Source organism: Carettochelys insculpta, chromosome 8 (assembly GCF_033958435.1).
Source record: "Carettochelys insculpta isolate YL-2023 chromosome 8, ASM3395843v1, whole genome shotgun sequence".
Lineage (NCBI taxonomy): Eukaryota > Metazoa > Chordata > Testudines > Carettochelyidae > Carettochelys > Carettochelys insculpta.
In genome coordinates this window covers 37074777-37099683 of record NC_134144.1, presented here as the reverse complement: position 1 = coordinate 37099683, position 24907 = coordinate 37074777, and the positions used below count along the sequence as shown (strand labels likewise).

The 24907-nt window shown below is 39.9% G+C and overlaps 1 protein-coding gene across 4 annotated transcripts in view; it reads left to right on the top strand.

Annotated features, from left to right (window-relative positions):
• Window positions 1-24907, top strand: part of UBR3 (ubiquitin protein ligase E3 component n-recognin 3) — a 189465-nt gene that overhangs the window by 139734 nt on the left and 24824 nt on the right. For all 4 annotated transcript variants that reach the window (XM_075001016.1, XM_075001019.1, XM_075001018.1 and 1 more), the window contains 3 exons: window positions 2161-2266; window positions 13082-13182; window positions 21283-21407. In XM_075001016.1, coding sequence (XP_074857117.1) covers window positions 2161-2266; window positions 13082-13182; window positions 21283-21407 — 332 coding nt within the window. The remainder of the gene's footprint in view (window positions 1-2160; window positions 2267-13081; window positions 13183-21282; window positions 21408-24907) is intronic.

Below are 24907 nucleotides of genomic sequence, written 5' to 3'. Positions count from 1 at the left end.
GTGCAGGTGTAATGAGTGTCTAATGGGGGTTAGAGAGAGAGAAGAGAGAGATTAAACATAAGAAGCAAGAGAAAGAAATAAAAGAATCAATGTGAACATGGGGGAGAAGGTTGAGCAAAAAGGAAGAATTGAAGGGAAGTAGAGGAAGAGAGAGTGAAAAGAAGGAATAGTTATTCAACCTTATAGAAGAATTAGATAGGGCAAACTCTGAAACAGACACCAATATATAGTGTAAAATGAAAGAAAACATGGAGAGAAGGAAGGGAACAAAAGAAAAAAGTGAACCAAATTATGGGGAAACTAGAAAATTCCTTTAAAAATTCTATATTTTTATCAAAACGTTGCAGTAGAACAGGAATGTAAATGTGCAGTAAACATAGAAGAAGTAATTGAAAGGGCTTTAGGAGGTCTCAAAACTAGCAAAAAGTAAACATTTGGACCACTCCGAAGATGCTGTCTTAACGAATTATAACTACCAGACTGAGTTACAAAGCAAAGATGAACGCTGAAAAAAGAGCAGATGTATGTGGTGAAATAGTTATCGTAATTAATACATATTGTAGTTTTTCTTTAGACCAATTGTACAATTCACATTTATGTGGCAATAATCACATTTCACATAGGATTCTGTAATAGTTTACATTAATAGTGTCATGGTGCCTTTTGTCCAAAAGGATTCAAAAAGTATTTTGAAAATAATAATGAATATCAGGGTCCTTTAAAATACAGCCATATATAGTTTGGAAGCTGATGACACACTGCACAATGCATTGCTGAAAGAATGTGGGCAAAATAGTGCTCCTAAGTAAAATACCAGGCTGTGAGTAATGTCAAGGCAAAGCAGGCATGAACTCTTATTTTTAAAGTTCTGTCCAAAAGATGACCACATGATAAACTTGTGGTACTAAAAGTATCTGTCCTCAAAAGATGAATGTCTGAGGTGATCCAGCCTGGGTTCAGAACCTTTGACTCCATCAATTTTAGGAATTTTAAACCTTTAGACATGGAACAGCAGAAGAGTACTTCAGGTACAAGACAAACAAGTGAGAAGTTGATGTCACTCTTGCACATTGAGGCTATATCTTTACAGTTAATTAATTCTGAGTGACATTGTGAGCTTGTATTACGAAAATCTACTTTTTCTTGAATATCTGTGTATGTGAATCTGCCATTACTGACAACTCTTGTAGCACATCTGCCCCAGACACATACAGTAGGAAGGTCTTTGGGATATAAAAACTGTATTCAAGTGCAAATATCTGGGATAACAAATGAGCAGCATTCTTAGGAAGCCAGTTGACTTGATTGCTCTGAAAGAAGGGAGGTCCTGCTTGAAGCAGGGGGCTGGACTAGATGTCCCTTCCAGCCCTGTGATTCTGTGGTTTAGGATAGTGGAAAGTTTCCTCAAGTGGAACAAAAGAGATCAAGAACAAGGAAGTTTTTAAAATAAAGAAACATACCAGAAAAGGGGCCAGGCAGGAAGAAGACACATGGTTAAGGAGAGAGCAAGAACATAGAAGCAGGAAGAGGGGATACTGTGCCAGGCTTTTTGGATCCAGAGATTCTCCTTTGAGTGCTTGCTCCTGTTCACTAGAGAGTAGGTGTGTGTGCTTGCCATGTGTAGCAGTGCCAGAAGTTTTTCCCCTAGTAATACCAGTTGGGGAGCACCTCTAGCGACCCCTGCAGTAGTGCCTCTCTAGTGCGGTATAAGAGATGCTTCATGCTCCCTGCCAGCCCCTGTTCCTTCTTGTCAGCAGTGATGGAACAGATCTGTTCCAATGCACCAGCCTTGGCTGTTGCTTCTCCCCATTGTCAGTCTTCTTCACAGTGCTTTGCAGGAGCTGAGGGTTTGTGATGATGATGGAGGTAGTTGGTTGCATTAAGGGTTTACCGACTGAAGAGATAAATTAATAGAATATATACATTTTACAAAATCAACCTATATTTCTCAATGGAACTAACTATTCATGGGGTTTAAAACCTGGGTTACTTAGCATAAGGGGAAGTTATATGAGAGAGGATCTTGCAGACCAGTCACTAAAGCATAACATTTTAGAAGGCATCAGTTTTTGTAGAAGTCTTAGGAAGTAAGTGGTGGTAAACTGACACAAAATATTTGAGAGCTATTTAACAATTTTTTTTCCCCCTTCACCAATTCAGATCAGCTGTTCCATGTTTTGGCCATGCACATGCGGCTTTACAGCATTGACTCTGCGTACAATCCCTGGCGAAAACTAACACAGCTAGTGCAGGATAGAAATTCACAGTAAGTATTTTAAAATATTCAACATCAGTATAGTTCTGTGCACAAAATGTGGTCCATTGTCACAGAATGAGTTACGACTTTCTCAAGTTAAAAATACTTTGCTTGTCAGCAGTCTGATTTCCCTGGCACATAAGGTACATTATGTATTAGACATTAAGTTTTGTATTTTTTTGTGGAAAAGAATTTTTCAAATCTGCTGTATATAAAACATTAGAGATTCAAATCAGTGATTTTAAAGTAACTCCGTTAAGCTGAGTAAGCCTGATAGTCAAGTAAGTAGAAATTGGGTTTGTAATTTTTTTTTTTTTTACATTTTGACGTTTTAATTTGGCTAGACAGGGACAATGCAAGAAACGCTTTTTGTCACGTTTAATATTAAGATTCTGTTTATCAATGGTTCATACAGAATTAAATGATTAATAGGTGTTATCAGAATGTTACTGACATAGGCATTTTGGACACACAATACTTATAGACCTGAATGAGTCAGTCTATTATAAGCAGTCTGTTGACCTGTTGGACTTTATAACAATTGATTAACCATATATTAAAATATCTGGATATCACCAAAGAACCTTTTGAAACTATTTTGAAATAAAAATTGTTTTTTTTTTCCTTTTGGGATCCTTACTCTAATTTCTCTTTTATTCTTACTTCCTTCACATTGGTCTTGTGGTTATCCTCATGTGAATGCCTGAATCCAATAGTAAAACTTGTCTGAATATTTATTTAAAAGAAAAATTAAATTAATGGAAACTCCCCGATACTTGGCAATAAATACCATGTTTTGTGGAACAGTCCAGGAAAAGGCACGTAGGTGTGCGCATGCAAAGATGACAAATAACCAAATGGAGGCGGCAGTGGAGAGGAAATCACTCCATTAAAGAGACAAGCAGGAAGGAAGGAAGTTGTGAATGGTCCTGGGCTGAATTAACCAGAGTTGGTTGTTCCTTTGGGTGCACTTTTTGTGCAGTAAAAATCTATGTATATCCTCCTTTGTGGAGACTGAGTCTCTTCCTTTTCCTCAGCCTCTGCCTTGTCACCTTTTTTTTATTGAGAGGGGATGTGAAGGCTAGCTCAGGGGTTTGAGCATTAGCCTGCTAAACCCAGGGTTGTGAGTTCAATCCTTGAGGAGACTCTTTAGGGATTGGGGAAAATAGATGTCAGGGATGGTGTTTGGTCCTGCCAAGAGGGCAGGGAGCTGGACTAGATGACCTCCTGAGGTCCCTTCCAGTTCTAGGAGGTGTGTGTGTCAGCTATCATCACTGTTGAGAATGGTGGGAAACACTGGGTTCTCCCTTCTTTGAAATCACATTGTTTCTTGACAGCCCTTCCCCCTTCTGGAGTGAAGCAGATGATAGTACCAGGAGAGGCTGAGTCCCTCTTCTGCATGCAGAGTGGTGACCTCATGGATGAGCTGTTACCCTGAGGCCATACTGAAGCTCAGGGAAGGGATCATGCTTCAGAGCCCTAGCTGCAACTTAAAAGTGTTTATAGAGCTGTTTGTAATGTGGTAGCGTGAACCTGAAATTATCAGCCTGGGCTTGAAGGCATGCTGCCACTCACTCCGTCACCATACCCAGAGTCTGCAGATAGAGACTAACATGGCTGCCCCTCTGATACAACACACCCGTGATCATTTCTGCCATCTGATTGCTTCTCTTTTATGCCTATTGCAGAAGGTTGATCTAAGAGCTTCTAGTGAATTGGGCACTAGGGGATGAAAGGCTTGTGGGTTTTGAAAGAGGTCTTGGATGACCGTGGCAGGGACTCTTAGACTTTATATTTAGGAAGAAATCAGTCTAACAACCAGGCCTGCTTCTAATTAAGCAGTTGCTGCCTTTTCTCTTGGATATGGACCTTGTTTCAGTACAACATGCGGGAGTGCTATATTGAGATTGGATTAGTGCAATGTGCTCTGCATGAACGCTTGAAAGTTACTGATCTTAAGTTTCCTCTGTATATTAGAATTGTGTGCTGATCTCTGTGAGCTGCCATTTTTCAGCCAGGAATAGCCCTTCTCCTTGCAAAAAGCGTTGTGGGTACTGCTTGTGCAGAACTTTGTAATATTGAAGTTTAACAATGGGAATCACAGACAGAGGATAACCTGTATCTGTGGAGGAGGTATCCAGGGAGATGGAGGGAGGTTTGGCTATGGGTGGCTGCTGAGATTTTTTTCTTTTTGAACTTTTGAGTCAGTTGAGAGATTCCAGATCTGTGACTTCGCAGGCAGCCCATGGAACCCTGAGCAGGTTTACAGTGAGCCTATTTGTGGAACTTGAAGCACATAGTGATTATGGCACCATGGACCGCACTAAATACTGTGCTCAAAACCTCTATGGGCTTGTCTGCACTAGCTCCCTCCTTTGAAGGGGCCGCGTAAATAAGCCCAAATGGAGAATAGCAATGAGGTGCTGTGCTGCATATGCATCACCTCATTAGGCTAATTCTCACCGTGGGAACTTCGAATTTGCGCAGGTACTTTGAAGTGCCTGTGACTACATGGTTTGCCAGTGCTTCGAAGTTTGCAATTTTGAAGTTCCCACGGCGAGAATTAGCCTAATGAGGTGCTGCATATGCAGCACAGCTCTCTGCTTGGGCTTGTTTACGTGCCCCCTTCGAAGGAGGGTCCTTGTGTAGACAAGCCCTTTGGTAAGTAGTACAGATGCAGCTGGTGGTGTACTTGGTTTCTTCTGAAACTGATGTTTTCTAAATATTTACTGTAATTAGTGTTGACAAATCATGTTTTCCAAGTGTTCTTTTACTGCTGCTTCAGCTCTTGTGCAAGCTGAACACCCATACAAGAGGAACTCTGCCTTCGTTACTCCATTACACAACATGGGTTGAATTCAAGATGTTGGTTTTAACCTATGTAGCCATAAATGGTTCAGGACCTTCATATCCGAGGACATGCCTTCCTCATCATGCCATACTACCACAGCTCAGATCAGCAGAGCAAGTCAAGCTGGCATTTCCTCAGAGGAAATGGGAAGGATCTGCTGGCAGGGCATTCTGTGAAAAGATCCTTGGTCCTGGACTGTTACCTGCCTTGGTTCGCTGGAACTCACCTGGGTAACCTACTGAGCACATTGCAAAGCCCATCTTTTTTTCTCCTCTACAGCTGTTGAGGAAAGGGTGGCCAGGCAAGATATATTTGCAGCCACTACTTTTAACTTGTGAGGTAGGCACCCAGAGGGAAGTTAAAGCTCCAAAAGTTACAGTTTTGGAATTTTAAGAAATAAAATATTCAAGTGAACTGTGATGTATACAGCATGTGTAATCTGAACATGCTATAAAATTCACAGGGTCTTTTGAAAGCGCATTGTGAGAACTCAGCATAATTAGATTGTGATTTACTACAATTTTTACCAAGAACCTGATGAAGGTTAAAAAGTTGATGGAAATATCAGTGCAGGCTTAGGAAATGGATTGTACTTTGTCATTATGCGTCTTAACTCAGCATTTTAGTAATTTATATCATCTTTCCCAGCTCAGGATTCTCCCAGTAGGAGAATATCTGTCGATAAAACAAAAAAAATCCAAATAGCCCCACTTGCTTATACTGATTGCAAACAATATAATGTCACAGTCCTGGCAGCTGAACAACTTTTGACTGAACACTAATACATTCACTTGTGTGACTTCTGATCTTCAGACAATAATCCACCCCAGCAAAACCTGTTCTTTCTGTGTCAGAAGAGTATTGTTTATCCACATTCTTTGTTTTAAAAAAAAATCCTTCCTGACAACAGTGGTTTGTGCTGTCTCATTTTTCTTTAACATTTTAATTGAAAACATTTTATGTAAGGAGATTATTTGCATAATTATTTACCTAATAAGAGTTTTTTTCCTTTTCAGTTTTGTAACTCCTCAAAACACAAGCAACATTGCATTATATTTTGCAGTTTTAATATATTGTTACTTTTCTTTAAATGAATACAAATTAAATCTGCTGACTCCAGATTTCACACTTTTAGTTTGGATTTCCTTTGTTCAATTGACATTTATAAATCAAGGTGTACATTTTATGCCAAGGGTAGATTTTATGTCAAGTGTATAGGAAAATTAAATCAAAATAATACTTCTATAAAAATGGTGTGCACAGCTACATATAGTTGTGCTGTTGCCAACAGGCCCAATCTATGCTAAGACCTGCCTCCATAACTGGTGAGGGTCCCAGATACCTGAGATTACCACCATTCTTGGATGATGCCTTATTGAGGGCCTGAGTGAATGATCTTTAATCAGAATCAGGATAACATCATGGCATTTATGGTCAGGAATTCATGAATCTTAAATTTTCTTCCATCACCTACTTGGCCTGCCAGAGCGTAGAGTTTTGAATGTGTATAGCACTACTCAGTGTCTTTATGGGCTTGTCCTGTAGCAAGAAAGCATCTGATTGGGCTGTTGGTTTGGATGGAAAAGTGATGTATTGTGCAAGGTGGATTAAGGAGAAATGTATATTCTCTTTTCCCCCCCACCCACTCAGTTGTCTTTTTAACTCTTCTGTAGCATACAGATCATTGTATGCAACTTTATTCATGAAAATAAATAATATTGGACAATTTTGTAGAGGGTTAATAAAATGCCACATTAGTCACTTACAAGTGAAGTGCTGTGTATTTCAGAAATATTAAGTAGGATTATTCAGTGTTCAGAAAAACAGTATCTAATAAATTATGGACATTTTTCTGGTAAATTGTTGTTTGGTGATCTATACTGGGTTCTTTATAGTCTCTGCTAAACCAGTTACATAGTGATAGGGTTACCATACAAAAAAGAGGACACCCCTGAGAGGGAGTGTCTCTGTATCAGTATCTACCAACTCACATTGTATTAATGTGTTATAGTATATATTGTACATCAGTACAACATGAGATGGTAGATACTGATACAGAGACACTCCCTCTTGGGGTGTCCTCTTTTCTGAAAGGCCAAATACAATAATCCTGCATAGTGGTATGTGGTTGGTCATCACTTGACCACCTGGTTTCCATAGCCACCCCAAATTTAGGTAAAAGGGAATGTTGCTTTAAATATAATTTTGCAAATTACCTTAGTCTTCTGTGATTAGTATACTGTTTTGGCAAAAGGTGCTAATGTCAACTGAGCCTTTCATATGGACAGTCAGGATGGAACTGTCCATAGAAAGCTGTAAAGATCCCCCATACAGTACTCGTACCTAGGCAGCTAAGAGAACTGAGCAAATTTCTTTGCCTGGATGGGCAGTCAAAGCGTTTCAGCACATTTCCTGTGTGTTGCAGAGAAGTTGCACAGAAAGAAGATTAACGGTCAAGCCACTTGTTGAGACTGTTTGGTACTAAATGAGCAGCTTCCTGTACGAATTTCCCGTGGTAAAGCTTGGGGGCTGAGGAAAAGTGGACAAAGTTAGCACACGGTCTGAGAGAGAAAGAGACCAAGAGACAGTGATAGTAATGTATAGTCTGTGACTGCAGGGAAACAACAGTTAGAACATTTTAAAATAAATTATATTATAAAATACATTGACATCACCTGATCAAATGAAAAACTGACCTGATGCAAAAGACCACAAAAATTCGTAAAAGGAAAACGGCATAAAGCAGTGTTGTGTCCTACCTGGCGCCCACTGCAAAGAGTAGAATTTAGAAGTGATACAGGCTTGTCCCTGTTAACGAAGCTTAGTGCTTGGTCACTTCTCTTCCCTTGCATCAGGTTGCCCCTGAGAATATAAACAGAGCCTTTGTTCAGCTTTCACCCCTTACTGTTGCAAACCCTACCTTTTGAATCTCATTTGGGGGTAGCTGTAAATTGTTTTATCTTTGTTTTTCTCCTCCTTTCTCCACTGCACCCTCACTGCCCTGTGTCATTTTTTTCTTGCCTTTGGGGACCCTATATTTCTAGGGCTTTATTCCCAGATGGGACCATCCATAGAGTGGCTTTGTTTCCCTTCCCCTTCATAATTACAGAATGAGCCAAATGGCATGAACTAGAGATTGAGGTGCTTTGCATTCAGTGAGACCCTCTCAGGAGTCTCAGTCCCAGCCCATGGACCTCTGCTGAGCCAGAGAAATGCTGTCCACTTGCCTTGGCCTGGAGGATAGGTCAGTGCCAGAAAGGGCAATGGGTAACAGATTTTTCTTTTAAGGACGTACCAGCAGGTGCCTCTTCGTACTGTATCATATAGGCTCATTTCAAAATGGATGTATGGCTTCATTTTACAGTACCTTGCTTCAGCACCATGAGACGTTACAGTGATCAGCTTTTCATTAGCTGTTACCGTGGTACAGTCTGTTGAAAAGTCAGACTTATCAGGCTATTTCATGTGCATGGGGGATTAACAGGATGGATAATTTCCATACGCTAAACAAAGTTTATAAATGCAGTTTCAGCATCATAATGAAGAAGTTGGTTAGGTTGCTAATGAATGACAGAACGCTTTTTTAAGTGCTTAACATGCTACGGTGCTTGAGATAGACTGAAGCAGCTTATTGAAAACCTTGACGTTTCATATAGCTTTATTTTTCCAGTTCATATGGGATGAATAAATTAGGAAAGCATTTTACTTGTTCTCGCATTTAAAAAGTGAGTCTTCCATAATTTTTGTGACGTTGCCATTTGTTACTGCATACTACGTAAATTGGAATCTTACCTGATTTATTGGGTCATAATTGTAATTTGACCTAGTTGTCTGTTTAATGTGAAATGGCGTCAACTCTGATGCTTTTTGAAGGAAAGAACTTTTCAAATATGAACATGGCCAACTAAATTTGAGGGGTTTTTTTCCTCTCTCTCATGTATGAATTTAAGATTCTGGAAGAAAATGATGAAGGTGAGACATTTAGTAAAAGGACTTGTCTATGATTGCGAGCACCAGCATAATGAAACTTCTATAAATCTAGCTCATAAAAGGCAAAATGAAACCAACCATGAGTAAAATTTTCAAAAGTGCCAAAGTGATTGAGGAACCAACTTCCCTAAGTTTTAGTGAGATATAAGCTCCTAAATGCCTATGTCACTTTGAAAATGGGACTAATTGCTTATGGAAAATTTGATCCTTCCCTCAGTCCCTTTTCTGGAATTTAACAATTTGCAGATACTGGCATGGTTTTCTTTTACTTCGTTTTGTTTTCAAGAACAGTGGTTTTCAACCTTTTTTCATTTGCAGACATTAATAAATATCAAATGGCGATGCAGACCTCTTTGGAAGTCTTAGATACAGTCTGCAAACCCTCCAGTTGAAAAACCCTCTTTTAGGGTGACTCTTTATTTATACCAAGTGAGTTGTGCTCACTGTGTATGTTGTTAGTTTTCAAGATGAAGAGGAGGAGACAGTATAGATATAAAATAAAACTCCTTTTGCTAGCTCCTTAAGGGATCCTGAGATAATTAATCAGTGTGGCTGTGCTAACCATGTGTACCAGTTCACTGGTATATTCACTCCAAACCCCTTTCTCAAGAATTTCTAATTCTCCTGAGGGGCAGTCTTATTAAAGGATATTACACATACAAATGATGATAGACAAATATCATAGCCTAGTTAAGTGCAGAGGGTTCAACTTGATTAAAATGATTAATCAAGAGGGAACCATACCCAAAATTACTTGACAGAGGTGTACCAGGGCATGTTTCAGCTGGGCACCAGCGGTCCAGGTTCAGAAGTTCTGAGGGTGAATACAAGGACCATACACTACAGTCTCAGGTCTGACCAGACCAGGGACTGTTGCTGAAAGTCAGTACCCCAGAGGAGGTAGATGAGATGAGAGGAAATGAAGGAAGCAACACACCGTGTGAGATTTGCAATACCATCCTCAGTATCAGTGCCCAAATACCCACACTGGATAATGACTCATCATATTGGATCATTTTTAACCCACCAGCTATCAACAAATGTCATTTCAGTCCCAGAACTGGAACTCCAGGATGCCAGATGGAAGAACTCACAAAGCAGTTTGCCAGTTATGCTATAAAGGGGAAAATCTCTTCCAGGCCCCAAACAGCATGTGATGATCAGCATAGTTCCTGGGAGATAACTGTCTCATTAGATGAGGATGGAGAAGGGTGTGGCTTGACAGAGCCCAGGTGACTACTCATCTGCAACAAACAGAAACAGTTCCCTACCTCTGCCTCAGCAGATGAGAAGCTGGCTCGCCATGACCCCCACTACAGGCTCAACCTCTCTAATCCAGAACTCTTTTGTCCAGCAAACTCCATAATCCAGCATGATTTAAGTTAGCTGGATGACCACTTATGGGTGTGGCCAAGTTTTTGTGGTTCTATAAAATTTATTTATGGTCACCAGCTCTGGCTTTCACTCTTCTGTGCTGTAATTTACCCCTAAATTTCTTCTAAGAGCCAAGTAATGTGGTAGTAAATGTTGACCTCCAGTTGTCCAGCAAATTTTGTCGTCTGGACGATTCATACTGTATTTGTTCCCAGCAGGAGTGGGCGACAGGTTCCTGTACCTGGATAATCTGTCCGGGATGGTGCTTGGTCCTGCCAACAGGGAAAGGGGACTGGACTTGATGACCTCCCTTCCAGTTCTATGAGATGTGTATCTGTTTGTTTGTTTGTTTGTTTGGGGGAGGGCTATCATAGTGGTTTGAGCATTAGCCTGCTAAACCCAGGGTTGTGAGCTCAGTCCTTGAAGAGGCCATTTAGGGATCTGGGGCAAATAGATTAAAAAAAATTTGAGAGGCTGTGTCCCTGTTTCCTAATAATGCAGCATGGTCAGGGGAATGAGAGAGAAAGAGAAGCATTACCCCTTCCATACATACCTATGCTTCAGGCCCTCAGGAGTGGGAGGAGAACCGAGGGGATTTTGTGTAGTGCTGCCCCCCAGACACTGCTTCTTGAGATCTGTTCCTGTCCCCAAATCCCACCTGAGGTGATGGAGGTGGGATGTTCCCAGATAACTGGCTATCACTGTTGCTCCTGGACCAATCAAAAAATGCACCTTAGATTGCTGCTTAAATTGAAATATCTGACACGGTGGTATCATGCTCTGTGCTTAGGGGTGTGTTTGAAAAATACTCGATGAGGGGTAGGATAAGAAGGTCTGAGAGGAAAATTGCACATTTTATCCACAGCAGTGAATAATTATCAAAGCTGATTCCTCCAGACACATCAAGTCTTTGTGCATTGGACTCTAGATGTCACCATACATTTTGATCGATTTCTGTTAAGCTCGCATAGCATTATACAAAGTCATTGTCATTTGTATGTTAATTTGTTTGCTACAATGCAGTGTGCATATTTAATTGGAAGCATAGAGCACAACCACAGATTTGATTTTTCTTTTATTACAATGGGTTGTTGGCTAAGTTTTTAAATAAAGAACTAAATGTTTTTAGTATTTAAAGAGAGCTGCCTGTTGTTTTTTAAATCAGTATGGCTACGTCTACACTAGTGAGTTTTGTGGATAAAATTGTTTTTTTTCCCCGACAAAACTCGTGTAGCATCTAGACACAAAATCCATTTTATCAAAAGAAACTGTTGACAAAAAGCCATGTAAATGCTTCAGGGGGCCATTTTGTCAACAGAGCAGATCAAAAGATCGATCCGCTTTTATGTGTAGAAGCGATCTGTTGACAGGAATTTTGTGAGAACATCTCTTCCAGTAGTAGCTTCTGTAGACAGATGTGTCTAGTGTAGATGTAGCCAAAGAGAAGAGGTGTGCACTCAAATAAGTTTGCGAATCACAAGTTGCTGCTAGTACTTGTTAACATAGTCTACTTGTAAGTAGGTAACAGGTAACCTTGTGTTGTTGGATTATGCTGATTAATTTAACAGGAAATATGTAATATTGTTTTCTGTGCTTGCTTTCTCTACCATTGTAGCTATATGTGTTTTTTCATGCAACTTAATGGCTCTTATTAAAATTTTTTTCATTTACTCTTACATTTGTAGTTTGGCAGAATTCAATTTTCATTATAATTCTGATGAATAATATGTGTATTTCTTAAGCATTTATGTTTAATGTTTTAAGTATGAACTTTTTTGTCAATTTAAATATTTACAGTTGTGCAAAATTTTGGGGTTTGTGTTTCTTTTATTTATCAGTTTACACAATTGCAGGAAATTATTTAAAGGCAAGCACTATGCGAATCGGACAATAGTTATTTGTTGACAGTGAACATTGAGATCCAAGGAATTAAAGCTTTATAACTATTAAAACACAATTGTCAATATCACATGCCAAAGTATAGAAATATTCTTAAATTCTGTTGTGTTTTCAAGGGCATTTTCTTAGTTTGCCTCCCAATAAGTTTGAATTTTGATACTGCAAATATTTTTTGTGTATAGTGAAATCAACATTTACTAGTAAAAATCTAATCTTTCAACACCTTTTCACATGGAAGTACGGTTCATATTCAATTTTAACCTTGAGGTATGTGAATCTATATGTAGATATATGCTAAACCTTTTGAAGAGGAGCTAGCTAAATTGCCTGCTAGAATCTTTAAGTTTTTTATAAATTACTTTTGTGAATGACTGGGAGTTTGTGGGTCACGAGCACTTAGGAAGATGCATTGAGTGTTGCAGGTGAGTTGTATTTTTAGATCTTTTCGAGACCTTTTATGCAGCCAATTTTAAAAGCTTAAAACTCCAAGTAATGATAGATGCTCAAATTCTGATTTATCATAAATAAGTGCAAGAGACTAAAATGTGATCCTAAAACTATAGTTTCCTTAGTGTTTTCTGATATTAGAATTCCAAAAGCTTGCAATCATGCTATTGCAATGTCAAACGTTTAAGATTAAAACACAAAGTAAAATGTAAAAATAAAAGATGATTGTAGTGTCAAAAATGATGATTTTAATAATTTTTCAGGGTGAACAGTGAAGAATTACCAGAGGTGCCAGTACTTTACAGAGATGTCTCATCCCTTTTGCTTGTCCAGATTTTAACCATGCCACAACCACTGCGCAAAGGTATGCAGCAAAAATGCATATATTTAGATTTTTGTCAGCATAACTGTGTGTGTTCATGGTAATTTAATAAAACAGCAAGTCAGAGCTTGTCTGCTGTGTTTTCTGCCTTATCTACAGAAGGTGGCATTGAACAGAAATTTTTGTTGTGGTTTGACAGGCTTATCTGTGTCCCTTGTCTTCTCTCACCTTATCAGTCAACCCGTACAATAAAGACCTGAAGCCTGAGAAAAATTAAGTTATTTTACTGGAAAAAATGTGTCCTCTGCATGACCTTCATCTCTCTAGAGGGGCAGCTCAATATTTCAAGTTGAACTGAGTGCCTAAGGGTGAAAAATAGTAATTTATTTTGAATTTAAGAGTTCAAATTGCAGTAATCATGTATAAAAAAAGGTCACATACAAAAATGATAATTGCAGTAATGCAGCATACATGGAGTCAGCATATAATATAATGTGGTATAAATTCTTAAATAGATGCATGTGAACTGAAGTCTTAGTTACCAAAATTCAAGATATTTAAAATACAAAAAGGACCCTTGACGGTGGCTTATTTTGTGGGTAGTCAGTATAGAGCCCTAGACATGGTGGCTTAGCTTATGTGTTCACAATTCTTCATTTTTACTTTGGATGCAATCTACAGAAGTAGTTAGGTGCTCACTGTGATCCTTAGTACCCCCACTCAGCTGGTGCCTAAATCTGTAGACATCTCCACTTACTTGTTGGTAAAAGCTCCCTTGGCATCTGTAACTTACCTCCTAAGCATGAGCGCCCCTGTCTCATTCTGGGAGCCTGGGTTCCTATTTCCTCTCTGAAGCCCCTTGTGATTTACACGCCAGGGGAAGGTAGGCATTTGGGTGATGAAGGATGTGTCTGCTCTGTAAGTTAAAGGTTAGTAGAAGCTGAACTCGAAGACCTTAGGTTTTTTAAGGTAGCTACATTTGTTCTTAAGACTGGGTTAGGAATTGTTGAACCATGGGTCCCAGCCTGGGGCTCCAGCATCTACAGTGTATTATGCCAGCCTGAGTCCAACCAACCATTTCCAGATTTCCTAGCATCCTCACAAAGAGTGGCTGCTTTACCCTCCCCTCTTTGTAGTGCAGAATGGGAAAATGTGACTGTCCAAAGGACAAAGAAGGTCAGTTGGAGGGATTATGGGATGCTTTTGGTGGACTGCCATAGCATGAGTCCACTGGGTTTCTGCCCACGCTGCAAAATAATAATACAATAATAACAATTGATCCTGGGTCCTAGCTTGACTTGAGCTCTGACCGTCCACTATATAGCATCCTGGGGTCCTGGATTCAAGCCCTAGGTTAGTGCAATGTGAGTGTAGCTGAAAGGAGAGGGAGGGGGTTAGGTTTGAGCCTGCATCCTAACTCAGGGCTAACATTGCATACCAAAACATACCCTAAGTCATGTGTGGGGCCCAGTCTCATAGGTGCGATCAGAAACTGCCTACTGGATCAGGCCCCTTGGGTGAGTTCATATGAAAGAGCTGAGGAACCTACGTAATAACATTTAGCCTACTCAGTAGTGTTCTCACCTCTAGTGTGGGAGACCCTCAGTTCAGGTCCCCCCTTCTGAAGAAGAGGAGGAGGAAGGATTTGAACAAGGACTGACTCCCTCTCCTGTCAGTGCCCTGGCTATCAGGCTATAGAGCCTTTCACAGGCATGGTTAATATTTCACTATTTCATTAAGGTGAAATAACTTCTGTGAGAGAGATTGAGGAGGTTTATGTCAGAGTGTATTACATAGCCTTATGGCGGTCTGTGGTCCTTTATAGAAAATGATCTTTTTGCCATTTTACTTGTAGTGAACACAAGGGCTAAAAAACACTGCAGAATTACTGTCTTCTTTGATGACCATTATATACTCCATTTGAAAACACCACTGACTTCAGTAGTGTTTGTGGCAATTTAACAGTTGTATTTCATTAATTCACAGTTAGCTAAGTAAGGGTCTGTTCTCCTCTTTATAGAATCATAGAAGAGTAGGACTGGAAGGGACCTCAAGAGGCCATCGAGTCCAGCCCCCTGCCCTCCTGGCAGGACCAAGCACTTTCTAGACCATCCCTGAAAGCCATCTATCTAACCTCTTCTTAAATATCTCCAGTGATGGAGATTCTACCACCTCCCTTGGCAATTCGTTCCAGTGTTTGATCACCCTGACAGTTAGGAACTTTTTCCTAATGTCCAACCTGAACCTCCCCTGCTGCAGTTTAAGTCCATTGCCTTTTGTTCTATCCTCAGAGGCAAGGAAGAACAAGTTCCCTCCCTCTGCCTTATGACACCCTTTTAGATACCTGAAAACTGCTATCATGTCGCCCCTGAATCTTCTCTTTTCCAAACTAAACAAGCCCAATTCTCTCAGCCTTTCTTCATAGGTCATGTTCTCTAGACCTTTGATCATTCTCGTTGCAAGTGCTTAACTCCCTGTCAGGGAAAAAGAATCTGTATGCATCCGATGAGTGGGAGGAGACTCTTAAATGTTGAATGTTCCACTAAAACTCGACTCAGAATTGGGGAATTAAGTTTACCTCATACCTTAATGTACTTTCTTTGTAATGTACTGAAAAAATACATTCTCTCAATGGTTTGGTGGTCTAACAATCTAAATTAAGAGTGAGACACAGTTTGTCACAAAAATAAAACATTCATTTTAAACCTGAGTCTTCTCAGAAGGACACAACAGGGGTAACTGAATCCCAAACAGATTAACTTCTGCAGAAGGTGGCTCAAAAATTATTCTTTATACAAGACAGAAACAACCCAAATGCAAATTATTTAACCTTCTGAGGGCTATTTAGGAATGTAGGAAAGCTTTGCATGCAGGTACACTTTTATAATAGGAAAGATAGCATTCAGTTTTTAGCAAGGCATCATGTAGAGCAGTGTTTCTTAAATTTTGTGAGACTACGGAACACCAAACCATAATATTTTTTATGTGGAACATCTCTGAAAATTTAAAAAAAAATCAAAACAAAAAAGCTAACAAAAACAAACCAGCAACATATACTGTACAGTAAAAACTAAATGAAGTAATTTAATCAGTATCATAACAATGAAGAAGCAATGTTGTGTCTGGTTTTAATAACAGAAAAATATGCCATCAGTGTATGATATCAAAAAAGTGTCAGATGCTCACAGAACACCAGTGTCCCGCAGAACATAGTGTAATAAACACTGATGTAGAGAACTCTATAAAATATTATGCATCTTCCAAAAATTTTAATTTGCTTTTGCTTTTATTCAGAATTTATGTTATAGTTGAAAGGGGTGAAGTGACAGGGAAAAGATGGATATAAACTTCTCAAATGTATGAAACATTAAGTTGGAAATGGAAAAATAGGATTGGAAGAACCAAAGTGCACCACTTTTTGCAATTCTTGTTCCATAAAGAAAACTAAGTCAGCTAGAGTTACCTTATTCTTTGAGTGTTTAATATGTCAGTTCGTATTTCTTGCTCCATATTTGTTTTTGAGATCTAATCTTAGCTACATAGTTTACTTTGAGAACATTAACACTTCAAAAGGAGGACCCAACCTTCATATATTGCCCCTCAGATATAGCTCTGTGACTTGCACTAACTACTTTATTAACTGTTGTGCCATCTTAGCATCATTTTCATTACCACATTGATTGAGGCAAAAATAGCATTATACTACTCAGTCTCTTGATTCAGAGAGTGAAAATTGATCTGAAGCCACTGTAAAAAAGGAACACAAATGAAGTATTTTATTACAGAGGTTTAATGATGGAGGTCAAAACATTTTCAGGCTTTAGTCACATCAGTTTATTGAGAGGGGCCTAAGAGGGTACATACTGTGCAGGTGGAGTGCTTCTGCCATGTAGTGTGACCTGCAAAATAGTCACTTGTGTTCATTTGCCGAAACAGTTTGTGAATTTTAAAAACCTAGGAAGTCTAAGGTGAATGGATTTGATACTTGCTGGGGATGCTTGGCATTGTGATTAAGTAATATTCTCTTCCTGTGTTTAGGCTACTGTGAATTCATCTTTACAATGTGAGATAAATGTGCTGCTCTCTTGAAGTTCAGATTCATGTGCTTCTGGGCTAACATTTATGCTGCTATCGTGCAGTGCACAAAATAGTTGTCAGGGAGTGTACCAGCGTTGTGCAGTGAACGAGTCTGTCTGTAGAAGACCTGGCACATTTGTTACATAAGTAGGCAGTTATGTAATGTTTGTAGCTGAAGACTGCAGAAACAGACAAAATGGTCTTGTGGCTGAGTTGAATACCATTTTTGTGAAATGGATGTTGCCCCCCCTCTGACGTACTGTTCTTATTGGTGAGCAGATCATCTGAGCTAAACTTTTCACTCATCATTAGTTTCTCATGTCCTGACTTGAAACTGTATAGTCAGATTTGACTCAAAGCTGTAAGGCAGTCAAGGAGAGTTATGCTTTAAACATACAAAGTATCAAATACATGATATGTACTCCAAAAAAATCAAGATCCAGGTGTGGTGAATGGGGCAACCACAGCTGGTAGATACTTTGAATGATTTTGAATTATTTTCTCTGTGATTTCATGCTCCATCTGTAAAATGGGCATGATGATGATACCCTCTGACAGGAGTGTTGTGAGTATAAGTTGATTGTTTGCAATGAGTGAAATTAGCTAAAGTGGACCATAAATTTCTTAGGGCCCTATTAAGACCAAGCCAGGACAATTTTTTTTAAAAAGTTTGCCTGAGAGATTATACCAGTGTTTCTCAACCAGGGGTACATGTACACATGGAGGTACACCGAGGTTTTCCAGGGGGTACATCTAGTTTTACAACCAACTACATAAAAAACACTAGTAAAGTCAGTACAATCTAAAAGTTCATTCCATCTGTGACTTGTTTCTACTGCTTCATATGCCTTATGCTGAAATGTAAGCGCAGCATTTCTATTCCAGTTCATTTATTTGATGTGAAGATGGTAGAAAGTCAGCAAGTTTTCAGTAGCTGTCCTTCTGTGATATTTTTTGTATGTTTTTGTAAATAATTTTTAAGTGAGGTGTAACTTGGTGGTGTGCAAAACAAATCTGACTCCTGGAAAGGGCACAGTCATCTGGAAAGGTTGAGCAGCGCTTCTTGCAAGACCTCAAATTACCTTAGGACCATGTTTCTCAACTGGTGGTACGTGAGAGAAGTCTGGGTGTACTTATAATTTTTAAAGGGTACTTTATTTAAAAAAAAGGTTGAGAAATACTGGATTATACTTTTGAAAGTGCAGTGCCCCCGAATAACACGCAAGGATGTTAGTCAAGAGACTGGAAGAAGAACACAACCTATTGAATAACCAAAATGTGGACCCCAGCTGTTCCTCTGTTCAGCTTAGCACCCAGCTTGCCACAGAAATGAGGTGGGCATGGACCATCAGCAAGCTGTTTATAGCTTGCTGCTTCTTCACCAGTTCAGCATGAGCATCTGTGAAAGCAGCCTGGATGCTGCTCTAACTATGTTACTCTAAGATTAAGAGTCTTGTAGCACAGTGATGTGCCCTCCTCCCCATGCTTGCTCAGGAGCCATCTCTGGTGTTACACAGCAGTATACAGCTTTATAAGGGAAGCAATGTTTCCCTCTATTGGCCATTTATAGCTTGAATGCCACCTCTGCCCCCATAAAAGGGGTCAATATTTTCAGTGAGTCACAATAAAAAGTAACCAGGAGCACCTCAGATGAACATTAATCTTTCATCACTGAAAAGTATCTTGAGTAACTGAGAAAGAAAGTACCTTAGCTTGAATAGTACATATTTGCATTTCCTACAATGAAGGTAGATTATGTGTATACAGAGGTGTTGGTTAGTCTTTCATGGATTAAGTTTCAGTGCTGTCTTCCTTTGTTTTGATGTTCTTTCAAATACCTGTGTAAGCTTCAGTGAAAGAGAGAGTTTATTTAGGTTACATGTCTATTTCCAGTTTATGCAAAATGGCTAACCTTTTCCTTTCAATCTGCTTACTCAGCAAGTGCTTTTACTGCAGTTGTTGCCTTCCAGCATATGACATTTAATTTAATACGAATGACAGAATAGAAAGGAATATGCCAAGTTATCAATAAATGACTTAACAAAAGTACTGCTGGAGGGGCAGTTAAGCTGCGGGAGGGGAGGGGAAGGGAGGGCGCCTCTGTGGGAGGGCAGCTCAGGCCCCCATGCAGGGCGGCTAAGCTTCCAGAGGGCAGATTGGGCCCCATGTGGAGGAGCGGCTTGGACCCTACGCAGGGCAGCTAAGCCATGGGGGGCAGCTTTGGCCCCCACACAGGGTGGCTCAGGCCCTTCTGGGGTGCAGTTAAGCCGCTGGGGGGTGGCTCGGGCCCCACTGGGGCAACAAAGCCACCGGGGTTGGCTTTTGCCCCACCGGGGGATGCTTAAGCCATCAGGGGCATCTTGGGCCCTGTACAGTGAGGGGGCAACTTGGGCCCGTGCAGGGCAGCTAAGTCACTGGAGGGCAGCTTGGGCCCTGCACAGAGTGGTTTGGGCCTGGCACAGGGTGGTTTGGGTCCTCTGGGTGAGGTGATTAAACCACCAGGGGCAGCTTGGGCCCAGCATGGGACTGTTTGGGCCCCTCGTGGAGAGGCTGCTTGGGCGCCCCTGCGGGTGGTTTAACTGCGGGGGGGGGGGGCAGTTTTGAGCCTCAGGGTGGAGGGAAGAGCAGGTTTGGGGCTTGAGTTCTACCACCTTTTTTTCTAGAGAAAAAGCGCTGATTTTTAGGTGTCCTGTGACCATTTGTTAAGTACCCTGACGATCAGTATTCAGATCTTAAACTCGTTCTGTAGGGAGCCAGTAACAAGAGAAGACCGCTGAGCTGATGTTCTCCATAACAAAATAGACTGTAGTATTGTTATCCACATAGAAGGTGGAGGTATGTTTTATTGTGACTTAAAAACAGGTTTATAAAGGAAAGGCTACTATAAATGCTAATCCTACCAGTAGTGTTAGGATCCCTATATTGCATACAGATTGAGGTACTTTATGTGAAATTTGGCTTCATTTTGCGGCTGTAAATTGTAAAAATCTCATTTTCTAAAAACTGTGAATTCTTAACCTAAATATTTTAACATTCCAAAGTAATTTAAATTGGTTTTGAAAGCAATTCTGGTTTCTGTTAAAATTTTCTCATGTTGGGGGAAAAAATAATCTTTTACTGTTAATGTGTACAATGCAAGTATTTTCTAAGTAGAACAACAAATTATGATAGGCCTTTAATTTCAGCAATAATAGTGATAATGATACTATATGAAATATACATGCAAAAAAGCTTATAGTTAATTTATATGGTAGTTATCCCAGAATGTCATTGTAATCATTGTTACTCTTTTGTGCTATAGTAGATCCCAGAGATCCATACTGGACTGGGGCCCCTGTATGCTGTTGTGCAGACTTACAGCTCCTACCCCAAAGACCTTATAATCCTGAGAGATCAAGATATAATGGTTAGGTGTGGAATACAGGTGAATGGCAAAGAGGGAGGTGACAAGTGCAATGTTTACAGGAGCAGTGGGAAGAATATGGCCTACTGCTGACCAAGATTGAGGTGAATGTTCAGAGCAGTGAATGGATACTTTCCCTGAACCTCTTCTGTACATTTGAAGACTTCACAAGCTACAGGACTTTCTCCCATAACTTTCTGAAGCACTGAAGGCATGTCTGCACAGCGAAAGAAACCCTATGACAGGCTCGTGGGGTTCAGGCTCCCCACTCATGCATTTGACAAAGCAGGTCTTTGCCCTTGAAAGCTTATGCTCCAAAATATCTGTTAGTCTGTAAGGTGCCACAGGACTTCTTGTTGTTTTTAAAGATATAGACTAGGACGACTACCTCTCAGATACTTTTCAGTGCTGTGTAGACCCTCTGGGCTTGGGCTGGAACATGGCCTCTAGGATCCTGCAGGTTGGGAGAGTCCCATAGCTTGCATTTCAGAAATGATTTTTTTTGTCACATTTTGGGTTTTGGATTTTTTTCATGTGGAAATCACTCTTCATTCAAGAAGCATTATGTTTGCAAATTGAAAGAGACAGTATCATTCATCTGAAATAAAATGAAACCACAGTTTTAAAAAATATGACACAATGACTCTTTGCTTACTTTATAGAACACTTCACCTGCATTGTGAAGGTGTTGTTTACATTATTATATACGCAAGCCCTGGCAGCCTTTTCTGTTAAATGCAGTGCAGAAGACAGGATGGTGTGGAAGAACTCAGGAGCTCTGAAGAAGGTTGGTCAGTTTACTAAAACCTGTATATTGATGAGATTGTTTATTAAACTTGGGAAGCATTTGTTAGTATGTAGTATCAAAGCATTGGTGAATTTAATGTAATATAGATGTGTCCTAGCATCATTAGAATTTCATCTCCGTTTCTGTTCCAGTTCATATCATTATTCTGCATCTTATGAGCAAAAAGTTCTGCTTATTGTGTATGTGTTTGTAATTTTGTGTGTTTGAATGACTGAAAAATCTGGTAAAGACTCTATAGTACATGAATAGATTTTGGAATTTCCACAATGTGCTATCAATGCAAAACTAGTCAATAGACTGAGAATAATATATAAGATTTATAGCTGACACATCCAGCAGGACTTTAATTTTATAGTGAGAAGAATACTCTATTCTGTTCCACTGAATCTAGCTACAGAACCCATTTTTTTAAAAAAAAGTCTTAATTTCAATAAATTAAAATAGCATGTTGTAAAAAAAAAAACCAATTTTCTGGTTTTGTTCATAGTTACTCATTGACAGCTGTGTGCAGAATTTCAAAATGCACTATTTAGTGCACAACCAACTACAGAAGTAAAGGAGGGATTTAGCAATATTGTAGGCCAGGCAAAGTAGATTCATCTCTGTAGTTAACCATTTTCTCATTCTTCCGGACTCTGAATCATGTGGCCATCTGCTAATGAGGCACAGGAAATTTACATCTGTACCTCATTAGCGTCTTCTGGGCTGCTCATATGTAGAAGCGGCCTTAGATATTTTGTATCTTGCAGAATAGTTCCTAGAAGTAAGACACACAGTAAGAAAGAAAATGTCTTTGTACTTCTTTTTTTGTGAGTTGCTTAATTGATTATCCTATTGAGTGAATGAGGTGTGAATGGATAAGGTATGGAAGACAAGCAACTCCAGATACTTGCAAAAGTTGGAGAAAGAATGAAAGGCAGATCCAAGATGAATGAGAAGAACAGTCAGATCTGTGAAGTGGGCTCATTGAAAGAAGACTGGTCATATGGACACCTTCGGAGTCGGCAGCAAGTGCCTGCTTTTGGAAGCACCACCCTCTTTGAAGGTGAATGAGACAGAACCCAGAAGAATCAGAGGGGTAGCTGAGTTAGTCTGTATCTTCAAAAACAACCAGAAGTCCTGTGGCATCTTACAGACTTTATAGACCGTGCTCCAAAATATCTATTAGCCTGTAAGGTGCCACAACCCAGAAGAAGGTGTCATGGATGTCTAAGTGCATATACATACAATGGCTCTCGCAGATTATGCATGTGCACGTGTTGGCTACCTCATGTTGACCTGCATGAGAGGGAGGACGCTAAATCTAAGGCATCTTCCAGAGGGACTCCAGGTTTTTTCTTGTCAGCGTTGGAGCATTGATTTGGATCAGCAGAAGCCCAGATGCACCCCTCCCGCATCTAACTCACCTGGCAAGTGTAGTTAGGGGGCGCAACCATAGATAACAACAAGACGGAGTGTGCTTGCATGTGTATGTGTGAATGTAATATATCATATGCATATGAGTGTTTATTGCTATATGTATGTTACCAATAAATATGGCATTTTGCCTTTTACCCCCTGAAAAGATCCCATGCAGTACTTTTTAATACAACAGCAGTTAATTCCTCTGCTTCACCTTCCGTCCATTACAGTATTTACAATGAAACTGAGACAGCTGGCCTACTTCTTCAGTGTAATCACAAATTAGCCATGCTGGTCAGCACAGACACCTGCAGTTTTAAAGTGCAAATCTAGTAACAAATTTCATTTTGTCTCATGCTCTTTGGCATTCTGAGCCTACTTTGCAATAGGCTGGATGCTATATTATTGCTAAAGAAATGTTTTTTCCTCGTATACTCTCATAATAAGAGTTAAATTTCAAACCGGCAGTTTTAGCATGAGGTCTGTGCACTTTTCTGTTTATCTAAATGAAACCAAAGTGACAGACAATTTTACAGGTGTAAATCTGTGACAGAGAGTGCTTGAAGTAGATAAGAGCGCGGCCAGTTTATATTCTTTCACAGTCAACTTGATAAATGTTGGTAGCTATTTTAATTCTTCATAAAATGCTAGTAGAATGGGTCAGGTTTTATCTGAACATATATTTTAAATGTTTGAACAGCTATCTACAATGAAATATTTTATTGTATGAAAATGGAGAATGCTGCCTTACTGTAGTCAGGTTTGCTACGTACAAAGACTCTTTCTCTCTAGTAGAATAATAGTTTTTTAGCACATAAAGCAGTTTGTGCCTAACAGTTGTAAATTATGTTTATGGTTCAGGGAATAGATTTATGAAGTAGCAGAGGGGTTTTTTTGTTTGTTGGAAAGGTACTTGGTGACACCTCTTGGCACATGCAGCTAAATAGATATTGGTAGCATATCTTTGTTTTTGAGAAAGAAAAACTGACCTTTTCATTTCCATGCCTGTCTTTGATGGATGTTAACAGTGTTATGTGGGTAGTATTTTACATTAATGGCAACCTGTGCTGAAGGCAGTTTGTGGTTTGTGTAGGAAATCAAAGTGAGTGGAAACCGAAACTCTTATTAGTTCAAGAAGGTTGACATTCGCCCCTCTCCAGGAAGCTCACTTTAGATACAGCATTAGAGGCAGAGAATTGTCCATTGGTTGCTGAATCCTACCTGCACCCTTTAATAGACGTACTCCAAAAGTGGCAGCTGAAGCATCTGTGGTAGCCCCTGACAGCAGCCTTCATTCCTTTCCTGTTCCTGGTGGATGCCTCAACACACCTGGAATATGTACAGGGCTAGGTTCATGTAGTAGATCAATGTCAAGTTTGTTTTCTCTTCCGTTTCCGACTCTGCTCAGCCATGAAATTACATGAAACCCAGCTCAATGAAACCATGAACACTCTGCAAGCCATATGTAGCTTTTGGTGACAGAGGGAGTAAGACAGGAGAAGCAGTAGTGAATGAGGATCAAAAGAAGTAAAAAAGATTTTAAGAAAGAAATTAAAGACCAAGGAAGAGAATAGAGTGGAAAAGATCGATGAATGGGCAGAAGATAAGACTTGGAGTCATGGACAGGTGGAATATGGGATGAAAAGAGGAAGAGCTGTATGCCAAATCATCACATGACAAGCATCTAGCAAAAAACATTGGAAATCAGTAGCTTACAGCAATGATGGACAACTTAGGCTAGTGAGTGGGCTACAGGAGTGGCCCTCCATCTAAGAGGGCATCGATATTTTCATAACCAAGATAGTCTCCCAGGAAAGGTTAGTTTTCTTCAAAACATGGAGACATACATATCTCATAGAACTTGAAGGTACCTTGAAAGGTCATCATCAAGCCCAGTCCCCTGCGCTTGCAGCAGGACTCCTCACTCACTCTACCTGACTCTTTTAAATCTAACCTACCCCAGAACCTTGAAAGGTCTCCCCTCGAGGACTGAGCTCACAACCCTGGGTTTATAAGGTCAGTGTTCTAACCGCTGAGCTATCCCTCCCCATTACATAAGCTGCATTGGCCTGGAATCA